This window comes from Lasioglossum baleicum, chromosome 7 (genome assembly GCF_051020765.1).
Source record: "Lasioglossum baleicum chromosome 7, iyLasBale1, whole genome shotgun sequence".
Classification (NCBI taxonomy): domain Eukaryota; kingdom Metazoa; phylum Arthropoda; class Insecta; order Hymenoptera; family Halictidae; genus Lasioglossum; species Lasioglossum baleicum.
In genome coordinates this window covers 17409738-17425718 of record NC_134935.1, presented here as the reverse complement: position 1 = coordinate 17425718, position 15981 = coordinate 17409738, and the positions used below count along the sequence as shown (strand labels likewise).

Sequence of the window (15981 nt, the reverse complement as noted above, 5' to 3'; positions counted from 1 at the left end):
ACTGGGATGCTGGGGCTCAGTGTTGTTCGCATCTTCTTGAGCAGTGGTCGGTTTTTTCGGCTGTGCGCTGGCAAAGGTCGATACCTCGATGCACGTCACTGCGATCAATATCCACAGCATACTGACAGACGTCTCTTGACAACTTCACCCTCAAACCATCCTAACGACGGACGCTCGCGTCTTGTTCTCGGGACAAGGATCGGCTTTCAACTGAAATGAAACCAGCCATTTAGCCTAAATCCAACTTTACAACTCGGTCTTACAATTAAACCAGCACACGAAACTCGATTCGACTGAATATTTTATTGTACCGGGACTGAACTGTTTTATTAAGTGTAACAGACGTTCATTTCCTCTGTGCGAATTATTTTAATATTCTAGCAGTGGAATTCGTGTTTGTCATACAATAAATGTGATATTAAATTTTATGTTTACTCTGCTATAGTAACACAGAACATAAATGGAATTATAATCTCCGCATCGATAATTCTAAAATTAAACACCACGGTCCAATTATCCTCCATTGTTCAGAGAAGGTTTTGAAAGCTTTTTCCTGCGTTGGAATGATATTTTTCTATCGTTTCAAGCGATCGTAATTCATCTTTTTGTAAGCGGAAGGTAGAACAAGTTTTAATAGGGAATAAACCCGCTCCGGGATTATAGTCTCGCGCTTCGCACGGAGCTCGACATTAGAATTCGATCCGGGTGCTGGAACAAGAAACGGAAAAGCTCGAGTCGAGTCGATAACCGCGCGGTCCAAGATGTCTCCTTGAAAATGAAATTATTTCAAATCGAGTTTCATACGGTCGGCCTCGCCGTGGCGACTGCTGCTCCAGCTCAGCCACCCTTAAACGTTTATTCTAGGTCAGAAATTTGGGGACATTTCTCTCTCTCTCTCTCTCTCTCTCTCTCTCTCCCTCTGTCTCTCTCTGGGTACATCGTCTGGAAAACGTCTCTCTCTTTCTTCAGGAACGTTCAAGGTAATCCGTTTAAAACGGAAAACACGTTTCGAAAACCGACGACGAAAACATCTCGGAAACCATTTGCCTCAAATTTCGTCGACTGGTTCCTGGGAGCCGTGTGAATCTTTTACGATTATTAATATTTCGCTATGATGAAATTACTAGGGATGCTGCGGAGTGTGCTCTTTCTCACGAGGAAGGATTCACTGAGCAAAGCTGACTAGGTTTTGTAAGGAAACATTTACATAAATTAAAAAGCCCCCTTCCCCCGAAAACAGTTATATTTTTGAAGATTGTCAATATTTCTCAATAAAAAAATTAGGAGAAATGGTCCATACTATAGTCTTTCATACAAAAAAGTTTCATCGCGGAAAGTTGACTAGGTTCCCCAAAATAAATTCACCAATTTTTATAAATTTCCGAGTTGAGAGCAGAGCGACTTTAGAAAGTACCTCCCGTAAAACATTTATAATTTTAAAGATTGTCAATATTTCTCAATGAAAAAATTAGGAGAATTGGTCCACACTATAGTCTTTCATGCAAAAAAAGTTTCATCGCGAAAAGTTGATTAAGTCCACCAAAATAAATTCACAAATTTTTATAAATTTCCCAATTCAGAGCAGAGCGACTCTAAAAAGGACCTCCCGTAAAACATTTACATTTTTAAAGATTGACAATATTTCTCAATAGAAAAATGAGTGGAACTGGTCCAATCTACAGCCTGTCATATAAAACAAAATTTGTCACGAAAAGTTCAAGCTTCTCTGAAAGAACAATTCTCAAAGACCAGCGTCCGTTATCCGCTTCCCAACTTGTATCTTTAACGCGACTGTCTTATCTATGCGAATTTATTTACACCGGAAACTACAAGCTCCACGTGGGAGATGTTTTGCATACATATTCCAGCGTGTACGGGGCAGTGTCGGGAATTTCGATAAGCATTTTTATCGAAAATTTCTCGAGTAATAGTTGTCGAGGCGAACTCCTCGGAGGAAGATTGGTTTGGTCGGCCGGAAAAGGAATTCGGTTTTTTGACCGTTCGATAGAAAGACGTGTTCCCACGGCCATCGTTCCCGTGTATATCTCTCGTCTCTTATCTAATCTGTGAGTCCCGACACTTTTCTGTTTTCACGAAGAGGGCGGAAGGAAATTACGGTCCCGGATGAATTGTTTCTTGAGCCGACAGAGAGGGAGAATGAGAGGGGAAAAATTTCGATAACGCTCTCGTGCCCGGCCGCCGGTATCGAATTGCGAGCAGACGGTATCTAAACGTTGCAAGCGTGTAACTTTGTTTCCGCTATCAGGTCGGGTTTGTTTTCGGTTACAGGAAATGACATTCGGCCCTGTGTGCCTGCAATAGCCGGGGGCGACCCAAAGAAACGACCGTCATACGGGAATACGAAATCGACGCTCGCTTTCCCCCTCGTAGTTTGCAAGAGTGATCCCATAGAGATGGGAGATCGCACAGGGTGTTTACAGGGTCGCTACGCGTCATGTAACTCCACAAGTCGCTCCGAGATATTTTGAATATGTCGATTCAGGTTGACTTTGCTCTGTGGGGGTGTCCTGTTGTTTGTGCTGATACTTACGATTTTTTTTCAGGAAAACTATCGAACCTTCCGCAATGAAATTTTCCACACATATTCGGTGGTGTCTAAAGTACACGTGTGATTTTTTTCAAGTAAAAATAATCAACGTTGCACGAGTTATCATTTGTTTTATCGAGTATGTTTTGGAAGACGTGGGTCGACGGTTGGCACGATTCCGGTCTTTGTACTTTCTATACAGAAGCAAAAAATGCAACCAAACAACTAAAAACCTAAATTTGCAATTATTTCAAAATCGCAGACAATCCAGAAACTGAGCAGCGCACTTAACATTCCTGATAATAGCCCCGTCTGGCAACTTCGCGGTGGGCACTATACAGGAGCATTTTGAGCGGCGTCGAACGGCGAGATCGGGATTTAAAGGTTCGTAAACATATTCCGGTAGCAAATACGTGGCTCATAAAACGATTGAACGGTTCGCGAAACACATACCCGGTTTACGGTTCGCGATACGTTATCCGTTGGAAGATCGGCTCGGCGAGATAGCTAAGAGGTAGAAGAAGCGTGGCAGACAGTAAAGGTAACGAAACGCCGTCCATTCTAGTTCTCGCGAGATCTCGATGTCGAAATTATCGACGGAGATAGCGAAATTGCGACCCTCTTGCTTGCGAAATTACACTGTTCCCCGCACTGCTATATGCGAGAACGGTTTTTACTCGCGACACACGTGTGTGTGTGTGTGTCTGCTCTTTTCTGGCTTTTCGAAGCCCCGTCTTCTGATGCTGAAGCTGCTTTGAGAACAGCCGGAAGGAGGTTACCGATCCTCGTCGTCATCCACCTCCACCCTCCCTCACCTTCTGATCGGGAAAGAGAGTTGTCTCTCGGATGTGTTCCGCATCCGACACACGAAATTACTTCACTCTACTTTCAGAGTCGAACCAGAACTATCGTACGCTACAAACGTGACTGGGGATCGTGACACCGGGAACACGCGGAACGATATTGTCGTCTAGCTACCCCCCAACCCCTGCCGCCCCCTGTTCGCTTCCAGCGAAACGACACTGCCTGTCATAATCGCGACGACGACGCTGATCAAAGCGATGAAACTTTGGCCGGTGCTCGCTTGCAGTATGGATCCGATCGAGAATTTTTGCGGAATTAAGTGGAGATTAGGGGACCTGATCTGGTTCGAAGATGCTTCTCGAGAATTGAGGGGACGGTCCGTTGTGTCCGTTTCGTGTGGGAACGTCTTCTCAGAATTTTGTGGAGATGTTGAATAGACTGAAAATGATATACATAACTACAGGGTCATCCGTTTTTAAACGGCCAAACGTTAACCAGCTGTAGAGGACCCCAAATGGAACAACTTTTACACCTATCACTTTTTTTTTTATCCGAAGGTCATACAAAAAAGTTTATTTAATAAAAAAAATGCCCCTACTTATTTTAAACTAAACAAAGGTCAAACCATCAAGATTCATCATTGGAGTCCTGAGATATTTAATTTTATGTAAACTCAAAAAATGATGGTTTTTTGCAATTATCTGGAAATCAAGGCCGAAACAAAAAAAAGTGATAGGGGTAAAAGTTGTTCTATTTGGGGTCCTCTACAGCTGGTTAACGTTTGGCCGTTTAAAAACGGATGACCCTGTATAATGTTCTTACCTAATTAGTCAGGTGTAGTGATCGATAGTTCCCGTGTCGCAAAAGAACCGAGGGAGGGTCTCATGTATTCTGCATTCTCTCTCCGGCGAATGAAGACGGTCGTGAATCGAATCGCGCGCGACGTAATTGGTGGCCAATTTGTCGTCAATTCGTGTTCGAAACGAGGATCGAAGTGTTTGCGAGAGAAAGGGAGAGACAGACAAGAATATAATTGGAGCGAGGGAGAGCAACATGATTCGGGCCGAGTAAAATGACCGACGACGCTCGCCGAAGGCGCGACGTGGACGAGATATCGAGAAGTTCGAGTTCGAGTCGACTCTAGTCGTTCCTCGTCTTTTCACGGAGGCTGTTAAACGACCATTAGGGAGGTGCGAGAGAAACCCTATTTTCTGTCTCTTTCCGTGATACCTCCGTCGTCACCTCGGCTTTCTAAAGGCCCACACCGACATTCAAAGAGCATCCAAGACGATTAGGCGACGAGTATCCGATGCGACAAGAGGCGACGCTAATTTCCCCGAGCCCCGATCAAAAAGGTACGCTTCGGAATCGGCTTAGAAGGGCCGCTAATCAGTTTACCTTTAATCCCGTTTCAGAAATCCCGGCGAAAACAAGGAGATCCTTTTACTACGGCCGATCCCTTTCCCCGACGCGATAAGAAAGTTAACTCTCTCTCTAGAGAAAGAGAGAGAGAGAGAGTGTGTATTCTATACTCGTCGCGAAAAATCCCGTTCCCGTTACTGTTTTTCAAAGCACTCGATTTTTCCTTCGAGACTCGACACTTCGAAATTCGATTTTCTAGCTTCCCGAAGACGAGCCAGCCTCTCCGAGTTCACTTCTCTTTTATTCGCATTGTACAGGGCGTCACCAAAATGTGGTACTAGTTGAAGTACCTCTTAAATTAATCATCTTTTGGCGCCAGAAACAGGCCACCTGAATCACTCGGCTGCTATTGGTGTTAGGAAGAAATGTGTGAAGAAATTTGTAGGTGGATACGTAAAGGACATATGAAGCTCAATTTCATTTTTTTAAATGGAATGAGGTATATAATAGCTATATATTCGCTACATTTAGTGATACTGGCCTAAAGCTAAGACATCGTGAGCGATCGACTTGTTGGCCACCCCTGGAATAGTGCATAGAAAAATTCTATGTCTTTATTTTAAAAAAATTTTTTTTGAATAATGCATTGTCATCCAGTTCTGAGCCATGTAACCGATTTCAAGTCTCTAGCTCATCAGGAAGTTAGTTCAAAATCAATTGCAAAATTTGCCACAGAACAGACAAACAGACAAACAAACAAACAAACAAACAAACAAACAAACAAACAAACAAGAAAGCGAAATAAAAACGTGGTAAAAATTAAGGTTGCCTTGATATCTCTGAAAACACTGTTTCTGCTCTACCGTAGTCCTCTTTACACTGAAAATCCTTGGTTAAGATAACGATGCGCTAATACGTATTGGTCCACCCTGTACATAGAATTGTCCATAAAGAATATTCAAGTTTCCAATGAAAATATACTAGTTAAAGACGAACGCTCGCGTTCTATCGGATGTGCTTACAGAGTATGACCCAGTTTCGCAATTAAAAGTCTCGCAACTTTCCGTGTCTTCATCGTCAAATATTGATTCGCGAGTTCGAAGGTGTTCCGGGAAGGAAAAATTCGCAATCCGGAGCAAAAGTAATTGATATTATCGTCGGCTAGGCAGTCTGGGGCGCTTTTGTTCGCTCGGGAGCAGATACACTCTCGGTCCGAAGAATATTTCCGAGAAAGTTTTCTTGACGGCGCGCAGCGGAGGAAACTCGCGTAAATCGTCGTCGTCGTCGTCCGAGGGAAAATCGCGCGTTTTCCAACCGAATAGATCGTTTCCCGGTCGCTAAACGTATTATATCGTCTAAAGAGCACGAATCATTGTCGTCTCGCGCATCGCCGATTGAAATGTATTATTTTTTTATCGAGCTGTTGTTTTGTCCACGTGCATATATGTGTATTCATGGTAACGCACTCTTTTTTCCCCATTTTCTCTATCCAGCGTGCGGGAGTGCGGGTGAAAATCAAAATAAAATCGGGGAAGCGTAATTCGCGATATCCTCTCTGTCATGCTCGCTGACAAGGACGCAGCCAGTGACTGATAAATGGCGACATCCATCAGAATATCGGGCCGTACCACCCGGGGAAAAAATGTTTTCCAGGCGAAACATTACGCGTTGAAAATGTCCCTGCAGAGCGTGTACCCCGGTGGAATCATCTTTCGGGGACACGAGGTTATGGCCCTTTTCTTGCCAGCGGTTTCACGGGGCTCTAAAATCCTCAGGTTTTAATGGGGATGTTGCTGCTGTGTTATGTTTTGTGAGATGCTTGACCTATTGCCAGCCTCGGTTGGATCATTTACGGCAAGAGTAGGCCTCTTTATAACGTGATCAAAAGATTGTTTAAACAATTCTTACACTTATTTTTCGACACGATTAAAAAATAAAGATTTTACTAAGAATAAACATCACTTTAATGGGATTATTGCAGTGAAATCTTTAGTAGAATAAAGCTCGTATAGACTCCATTGTGTATGAAATTGTCCATAGAAATTTATAGTTGCTGGGGAAATTGCATGCAATGGTAAAAAAAGGCGAATATGGATTATATTTAATGAGATTGTTATCTTCTCTTTAGACTGTGCAGCTAAATCTTCAATACAATAAAGAAAACTTCTACTGGTTCCATTTTGTATAAATTAGTCTATACTCTGGATACAACGACAAAAAGGAAGAATAAATATAGTAATCCTATTACAATATTTAAAATCACAATGAGATAATTTAACGGGATCCTGCTTATCTTTTAATGCAAATTTCTAGTCGTTGCGTTTTGTATAAAGTAGTCCATAAATATTGCAATTTCTCACAAATTGGTATAAACTAGCCCATAAAAATCTACAGTTTTAATACGATACTTAAAAAAAGCATTAATCTATTTTCCATTTTTCAAAAATATGAACAACAAGATTTCACTTCACTAGCAATCCCGAAACAAATTTCACAAATCTCGTCAGTAATTTTCCGCTGTTTTTGGAAATACGAAAGGAACCGGAAGCGTAAATATAGGTCAAAGAAGACCCAGAGAATCTGTAAGCGGTCAACTTCCGAAGAGAGAGTAGTAGTCGGTGTTTCCCGTTGAAGTTAGAGAAGAGTTAACTAGGAAATTTCGGCAGCGAGCACATCTTGCGGTTTTGCAAGAGCCAATATTCGCTTGCTTGTAAACAAATTCCATCTAGCAGGAAACGTTCAGACAGAGCCAAGTGGCGTATCTTGCAAGCACAATGCGAAATATTCAGGAAGCCATTGACCGAAGCCGTTCCACATCAACTTGGAAAATCATGACTCTCCTATGGGGCTGGGTTTTCGAAATTTCCTCTCACGAAACTCTTCTTCAACTTCTTAACTGGACCTCTCAATCTCCTTTCCGAAGTTAACGCTTAAGCGAGAGTGTTTTCGTTGCCGTCTTAAATGGGGCTCGATAATTCTGTTTCAATTAATAAACCTGTTAAGAACCTGCTCGGTCTGCGAATGAGATTTCTGACGCTGCTGAACAGCTTGTTAAAACAGTTTCTAAAACACAATTTACTTTTCGTTTTTGGTAGAACTGGTTCAGGGACAATTCCCGAAAATCCCCAGTGCAAAAGTAGCATCCGAGCGCAGCATTCCGAGAGTTCCTTTGAACTGGTTCGCTCACAAAGCGATCGATTACCGTTGAGGAACGTGGCGTAAAAAATCCAAGGGTTGATTTATCGGGAGGCTGGGAAGGGGGGGTTTGGCTGGGAGGTGCGAGAGTGTAACGAAGCGTAGCCGCAGGGCAGAAATTCGAAAGCCTGCCTTTTCCGGATCCTCCAATTACCAGGTGAACCGACCAGGTGAAATAAATCGTAAAATCCGCTCTCCGGATGGTGGTTACCTGTCCCGTCCTCGTCCAACGTTCCACCTGACGCGACGTGCAGCAGGGGAGGAGGCACACTCTCACGACAGTTCTCGCTCTGTCTAGCAGCACAGCATGGTCCGAAGAGTATGGTCTTCGTCGAGCTGGGAAGAACTCCAGGCTGAATTATTACTATGCCACGTGGCCTCGCTATGTCCTATCATCGGTCTGGAAAACGTCTCACACCACTCTGCGTTTCACATCATGTCTCACATCGTCTCGCGGCGTTCCCGAGCACCGCTCGCGCGAGCACGCACAGGTTCCATGGATCTTCTGGATCAGGACGATCCCACAGATCTAGGAAGACTCGACGATTCGTTGATCCTGATGATCGAGGCGTTCGGCAGCGTATCCAATCGCGGGAGGGTATGTAACCGAGACGTAAACACAAGAATCACTGATCCCGTTCGATTGGAGTTTGACGTTGTTTGAAGGGGAATTTCGTGAATGGGGTGGAGATTTTTCGGGGGATGACGCGATGTACGTTTTCGGGCAGAGCCTAACCGGTTAGGCTAGCCGATCGCAGGACATCGGGGTGCAAACACTGCGTGGGAAACGTCGCTCGAGGTGAACGAAGCGCGCGCGTCGAGCTCCGCGATGTCACTGGATGCTGGCGACGAACTTTCGCGCACGGATACCATCCTCCAACCTGCGCTTGAAACCACCCTCTTCTGGCGCTCTCTCTCTCTCTCTCCTCTCTTCTCTTCCCTCTTCCAGCTCCCTCTCTCTGCCTCCTACTATGCTAGCCTCACACCCCCTGTTGGATCTCTCGCTGGTGCACCTAGTCGGGACCTCCGACGCGCGTGCACCCCTGATGCCAGTGAACGACACCCTCCCGCCTCTCCTCTATCGCGAGAGCGAGAACACGAAATCTCTCTTTCCCTCTTGGAGCTACGACTCTCCTGATCAGGCTTTCTCTCTTTCTCTTGCGAGGGCTCGATAATCTTCGTGCGAGCTCGCAGCCTACGCTCCGCAGATGAACAGCCGTGAGAGACTGTGGACGAGACAGTGGTGAGTTTTGGGAAGGGGGTGAATTTTTGGAAATTGGGATTTTGGTTGGGCGATGAGCATATTTTTGTTTGTAACGGGATCCGCAGTAGAATAAAAACAACGTTAACTGGTTCTATTTCATATAAACCAGTCTATAAGAATTTGTACTTGCATAAAAATCTGCAGTCTGGATGTAATAATGTTAAGAGAAGAAGGACAAATGTAGTAACAGTAATCTTCTTAACTGTTACTTAGCAGTAATCCTGAATTTAATGCGATTCTTATCCTCTTTAGATTGTGTGTGTGTGTGTGTGTGGGCTGGTTTATTTTTCAAAACAAAGGAAATGTTTGCTAGTTCCCTTTTGTATAAACTTTATTATGAAAATTTGTAATTTCACAAAAACCTACAGTTTACACAGAATGAAAAAAAAACTTTTTAAAAATCACGCTTATATTAAAATGCACTAAAAAGGAGAAAATAAAAGTAATTGTATGTAACAGTAATTGTATGATGATCGTTTTGTTAATAATTTATGCAGCGAAGGGAGGGGTTGAATCGATGAGAGTGCTTTCCTAGGGAATGGTCATTCATTTAAATATGCCGAGAGGATTTCAGGGAAATAAATTATCTACCTGCCGCTGATATACATTTATTTTTGTTAAATATGCAATAACTCCAGCATGTTATATTTAATTTGATAGCTGTTCGCTCTCGCTTCCGATTCAATGTAAAGTGCCCGTAAATCAATTATGTTTTTTCCAGAAAATGCATTTACTGATTGATATAAATAGAATAGCTTATCGATGCTTTTCTAGGAAATGATCATTTATTGACATGTCCCGAGAGGATCTGACAGAAATATATTACCTATACATACTACTATGGAGGCGCGTACTTTATTTTAACCCTCCAACAGTTGCGGCCGGGGTCTACTTTCACCCAGAGTATCGAAATCGTAATTTAATTACTCAATTGCAGGCAATTAAATTAATTGAGTTTTAATAAGCTGTTGCATTCGCAATAACAGAATTAATATATTAATACGACTGTAAGAAATGCTTCTAAAAAATTATGTTCGTAGAAATTGATAAATAAAGCCACGAACGGCCCCAAGCATCTTCAATTATATTATTGCAAAAAAGAGCCGTTGCTCGCTGGGTGATAATACGCGTGCAATAATTTCATTCCATCGTATTGAATTAGCTAGCTTTTCGGATTTGCAAAAGAGCACTTCTACTAATTGGTACAAATAGAATAATAATTGCGTTAGCAACTCGTGGAGTGAAGAGTAGGATTGAATCGATAACAGTGCTCTTCTCGGAGTTGTTAGTTTATTCACATGTTTCGAGAGGATTTCAGAGATGTCAATTATCGCCTAGATTTGTAGTGACTTCTACAACAACTTCGAGTAACAACTCGCAGCAACAACTTTCAGTACCGCATATCGACAACGACAATTTGTATAGCAACATAGAGATGTTACAATGTAAAAAAGAAATAGAGAAACGAATTGCAAATAAGAAAACATTTAAGACAAACTCAGTCAAACAGCCGCATCAATGAGTCCAAATACATAGAAGATCCAGGAGAGAACGTCTTTTCCTCCGGGCCCAAACAATTCTAATCGAGTGCCGCGATACACGAGGACAGTGACTCAATTATTTGTCCACAAGAAGCTGTTGCGTTTGTTTGTTTGTCCGAATTACACAGCGAGGCAGCGACGACTAACAAGAAACTATGCCGTCCGACAAAGAAACCGTGGACAACTGTGTCAAGAAAACGACGAGTTAGTTCGTTCGCTTTTACTCATTCTATACAGGCGAGCAACGAAACTGAACTAATAAAAGTGCTTCTATCTCCGGAGCAAGACAATTTATTTATGTACGGTTGACATTGAATCGAAAAGAAACCCGGATAGCTACACTCAGTCTCATAATTGATAGTACACGGCTTAAATCAGAATAATTTTTTTGCAAAGAACCAAACGAGTTCAACTTTTCTTTTTCGAGTAACAGCTACTTCTCACAACTTTATTATTTGGGCCTGTCATGAGCATTTTAAAAATGTGTTTTGCAGATGATAAGTACTGTCCAGTGAAAGAGTGTAAACTAGCGGGACGGGAACGGGGCTAGAGGGACGCAAAGAACACCTGAGTGGTCAGACTAGAACGTAGGTTAACTTACAAGGGAAGGACCCCAAGTGTGCGACTTCGATTTTGATAATTTTTTGTGAGATTATGGTATACGGATTCCTAATTATGTATGCAAAATATTAGGTGTAGTTACTCAATAGTTTTAAAGATTGCACGTTTACCAAACGTAAAATAAATGTGAACGAATACATACATACATACATGAGCACGTAATTTATTCCTCTCGGACCGTATCGCAATATGTAAATACATTATCGTTTCCTAGGAGAGCGGTGTTATTGATTCAATACGGCCCTTCATTCAATGAATTGGTAATAAAATTATTGTTATGTCCGTCCCGATCAATAAAAACAATTTTATGGAAAAGGGCAATTTGTTTATGGACCGCGGGTTGCATCGAATCGGAAACAAACCTGAATAAACAGTAAATTAAACAGCATCGAATCAAATTGTTGCACGTTTATTAAACTGAACAAGTACGTGCTAGAGAAAACAAATAAATCATTATTGTCTAGAAGAGCATTGTGATTAATTCAATCTTACTCACCTTTGAATGAATCGCTAACAAAGTGATTATTGTACCCGTGCCAATTAATAAAAATATACTCGATTGAACAAGAACAATACTCATTGAATTGGAAGCAAACCTGAACAACTAGCAAATTATATGTAGATGACCCAATAGTATCGATGCATTTTTATTAAAGTGAAATAACCGCGTGCAAGTTTCTGTAAATAAATTATTATTGTTTGCAAGAGTACTGCTATTGATTCAATCCTGCTCTTCGCAGCACGAATTGCCAACAAAATCATTATTGCATCCACACCAATTCACAAGCACAATGTTTTCTGGAAAAACAGAATTTGTTTGTTTACTTCAATTTATATTAAATCGGAAGCAAATCCGAATAACTAACAAGCTACATATACGGGATCCAATGAAATTGTCGTATGTTCATTAAACTGAAATAAATCAGTGCATGTAAACGTAAATGAATTATCGTCGCCTAGAGCGATATTGTTATTCATTCAATCTTGTTCTTTATGGCGCTAATTGCTAACGAAATTATTATTTCACGCAGACATGTTGAAATACAGTTACTGACAGTAATATTCAACCACTTATTAAAAACGAAGTTTTTTAAACCTTTTTTATTCGAGTTACTCAGCATTGAAGTAAATTGAAACCATTGTTTAACGATATCGATACAGCAATTTTTGACGGAGCACGTAAAGTGGGAGCAATTTTTCGGGTACGCAGAAGTGATCCCTTAATTCTTTTCAGGAGTGTACAATTTCGAAACACCTGTACAATAAAAAATCATTAATCGTTCTTAAATGAAATGCAATACATAATCCTTAGAAAAATAGTTTTTTCCGTTTGCAGAGTCGCATAGTTCCGAGTAATTAATCGCGTAAGTCGCATCGCAAGAGCAAGTCCTGCGAGAAGAGGGCGAGGTTAGGCTCGCCTCGTCTCGGAATCGCGGAGCTCGATTAATTTCGATCGAACGGGGGCTCAATCGATATCCACCGAGTTAATTACCCCAGTAAAAAAGCCGTGACGCTATCGGGCCGCGGTCTCATTAATCTTGCAACTCGCGAGCGACCGGGAGACAGGCGGGAGGAGATCACGCGCTTTTTCGCCGGAAGCGCGAACCTCGAACCACGTTTTCATAGCTAGCTCGTTCCTCCCCTTATACTGCTGGGCGATGGTTGGTCTACAGGAATTTACTGGTATTTTTATGGGGCGATAAAGAACCTTTGACCCATCAAAAATATCGAAATAAAATTTGCTCCGCGAGAAGTTGAGGAGTTGACCGCAAAGTTTTGGCATTTTTCCTTCCGATGCGAGACACGACGCGACGCCGGTGGTGGTGCTGTTACAGCACTTTTACATTGTTTCGTTTAAGAGGGGATGTTGGTCGTTCGTCGGATAGTGTGACGAGCGGTTTCTAGTCTGATGGTGTTCCTTTTTAGTATGTTATTTTGATGAGGATCGATTAAACATGTAATTAGCACGGCGGCGGAGAAAATTGGGGTTTTATCGGCTGGTAATCAGCCAACGTTCATTTGTCAATCGGACCGTGAATGAGCGGACAGTAAAAAGTGGATCATGTGGAGAGACTGTTACTAGCTAGTCACCAAAGTTTATGTGAAGCTGCAATTATTAAAAACTATTATGAAAGAATTTATTAAAGTGGAGTGGGGTAAGTACGGCCTAGTTTTTGCAAAGTTGGACTTTAAACTGATGTATTTTCAGTCTGGCATGTAAAAACTTGACGCTCTTGGTATCAAACTCTTGCCACAGTTATTACTGACGAATTAGTGTTATGTAGGACTCTAATTTTGCTTGAAAATTATCATTTTGATAGGATATTGTGCAAAGTGCCCCCCGAAAATGGGGCAAGAGCGTCTCTGAGAGTTAAAAATGCTTCCAAACCTTGTTTCAAGAGCTACGGGGCAAGAATAGAATTATCAAGCCTGTTACAAAATGCTCTTTATTGCATTAAATATATTGTTCATTTTTATAGTTTCCCATACAGTACGTATTAACCGAATGCTTCGGTAGCGCAGATGGCAGCGCGTAAGTCTCATAATCTTAAGGTCGTGAGTTCGATCCTCACCCGGAGCAATTTTTTTCTTTTTTCGCAGTACGCACTTACCCCACCGTGATAGTACGCACTTGCCCCGTGTAGTAATATTTACGGGGCAAGAGCCTCTTAGTGTATTTCTCAATAAATTTTAAAAAATATAATAAAATCGGTTTATTTAATGTAAACCTACATCAACATTTGTTGCACGTTCAGGTAACCTCATAGTTGTACGTGTACCTCGCACGTGACTGTTCGGCATTGGTTGATTTGAGCGAGGAAAACACCTTTATTCTTGCACAACATCCATGTAGAATAGTTCATACTAACTTATACCACATTAATAAATACAATCTAGAGAGATTTCGTTCATATTATAATAAAAATATCCAATTAACGCACTTGCCCCGTTGACGCACTTACCTCACTGCACCTTAATACGTAATTATCAAAAAAAATCTTTTTATAATTTATACGAGCATGTGGAGGTTTAAAGCGTTCTACATATTCGTTCATTTATTAAAGAGTCGCTATAGATATAATAAATTAAATCAAATTTCTCGCGATAATGGTACTGAATCACGAAAATGAATGTGATTTTTAACGTGTCCCTTGCGGCGGAATAATTAGCTTTATCTTTTTCTGGTTTGGAATTATTCACGTTTTTCGGTAAACAAATGCCAGTAATAAATACCTTAATTTTTTCCCAATTTTAATTTAAAAACGCTAACCCGATACAAGCCTGTGGCAAGACAAGCTGAACAGTAGAATAATCATGACTACGTGAAATCGGTAACGAAAGGGACGTTCCTCTCACTTCAGCCTTCAGTTCGTGTTTCGACTCTCGTTCACAGAGTATCGATACACTGTCCAGGCCGTGTCGGGTGCTAAATAAATGAAACGCGCGATAATCTCTGTAATGTTTGCGATACGCGGAACCGTTTCTCGATTAACCAACAAAACGTTCGACCATGCATACAAACACGGCAATCGAACGCTGGGTAATTCGCCGATCGGATGAAAAACATTCCGATAGTCGCATTCGAACATTTTTCCAAGTTCCAACAACGGGGAACAACTTGCAGTAACAAGTAGCAGCGTCGATTTGTCGTAACAACCAGCGGGGAGAATGTACAGTGACGAATGGCCGCGACGACTTGCAGGAATAGCTGCCAGCGACAACTAATAGCATCCACTAGCAGTGACAATTCTTAGTATTATCTAGCACAGGCCTGGCCAACACGCGGCCCGCCAGGCATGTAGCAAACTCAGCTATTAGCTGCAAATAGAAACAACCAGCTGCAACACCTAGGACAGACAAGTATAGCAGTCTGAGCTATCTGCAGCAAAACCGAATTTCTTTCTTGAAAAGTGATGAACTTTAATCAATAACATATTTTCTTATTTATTCTTCTTGGTAAAGAATCATCGAACAAAAGGGAAAATATTTTATTCATTATTTTATTCATCAATTAAAATTCGTCGATTTGATAGAATTATAATAAGAAATGTTTAACAACTTTAAGCAGCAACTCGCAGCAACAGCAACAATATGCGCGAAACATAATTACTCATTCAAAAGACTACAAGAGAGAGAGAGGGAGGGAGGGGTGGGGGAGAGCTTTCGGAAGTTCGCGTACCAGCGAAATTACGGTGAGCTTTTAAAAATGTGCTCGGTCTCTGGCGACCCGAGCGGAGTGGAGCGGAGTAGAGCGGATCCGGTTACGCTCAAACAGACATATTTCCAACGTCATTCAGCCGGCGCGGAGCGCAGCGGTTCCGTAATAAATGCGCGTGTGTTATCGTTAACGAGCAATCGGTGTGTTAAGCGTCACTAGGCCGGGTGGGGGAACGCAAACACAATTTTTACCACCCCCGTTTCTCGCCTCCGCTTTCGCATGCGCCACTGTAATTACGGGGCGAAACGATGGCCCGGCTGAATATTATTATTAGACTGCGAGCAACTTTCGCTCTCTCACTTTCTTCGTTTTTCCTTTTAGCCTATTAACACATTACCGACCGGTGATTATCGCATGATTTTGAAAATCTATGGTACATGGCTAAACAGTTTTTAATGGAACCTTCAATAGCAACAGCAATGTTCAT

General features: G+C 41.9%; 1 protein-coding gene and 1 non-coding gene across 4 annotated transcripts in view; one reads left to right on the top strand and one right to left on the bottom strand.

The window, feature by feature from the left end:
• Positions 1–8773, bottom strand: part of LOC143210516 (hemicentin-1) — a 188898-nt gene extending 180125 nt beyond the window's left edge. For all 3 annotated transcript variants that reach the window (XR_013009270.1, XM_076427417.1, XM_076427418.1), the window contains exons 1-2: positions 8121–8773; positions 3–210 (exon numbers count right to left, since the gene is read on the bottom strand). Coding sequence is in view for 2 of the 3 variants with exons in the window: in XM_076427417.1 (XP_076283532.1) it covers positions 3–120 (118 nt within the window). In the remaining variant the exon portion in view is untranslated. The remainder of the gene's footprint in view (positions 1–2; positions 211–8120) is intronic.
• Positions 8774–13843: 5070 nt separating this feature from the next.
• Positions 13844–13916, top strand: Trnam-cau (transfer RNA methionine (anticodon CAU)). Its single transcript has one exon. It is a non-coding gene; the product is annotated as a tRNA-Met (tRNA).
• The last annotated feature ends 2065 nt before the right edge of the window (positions 13917–15981 follow it).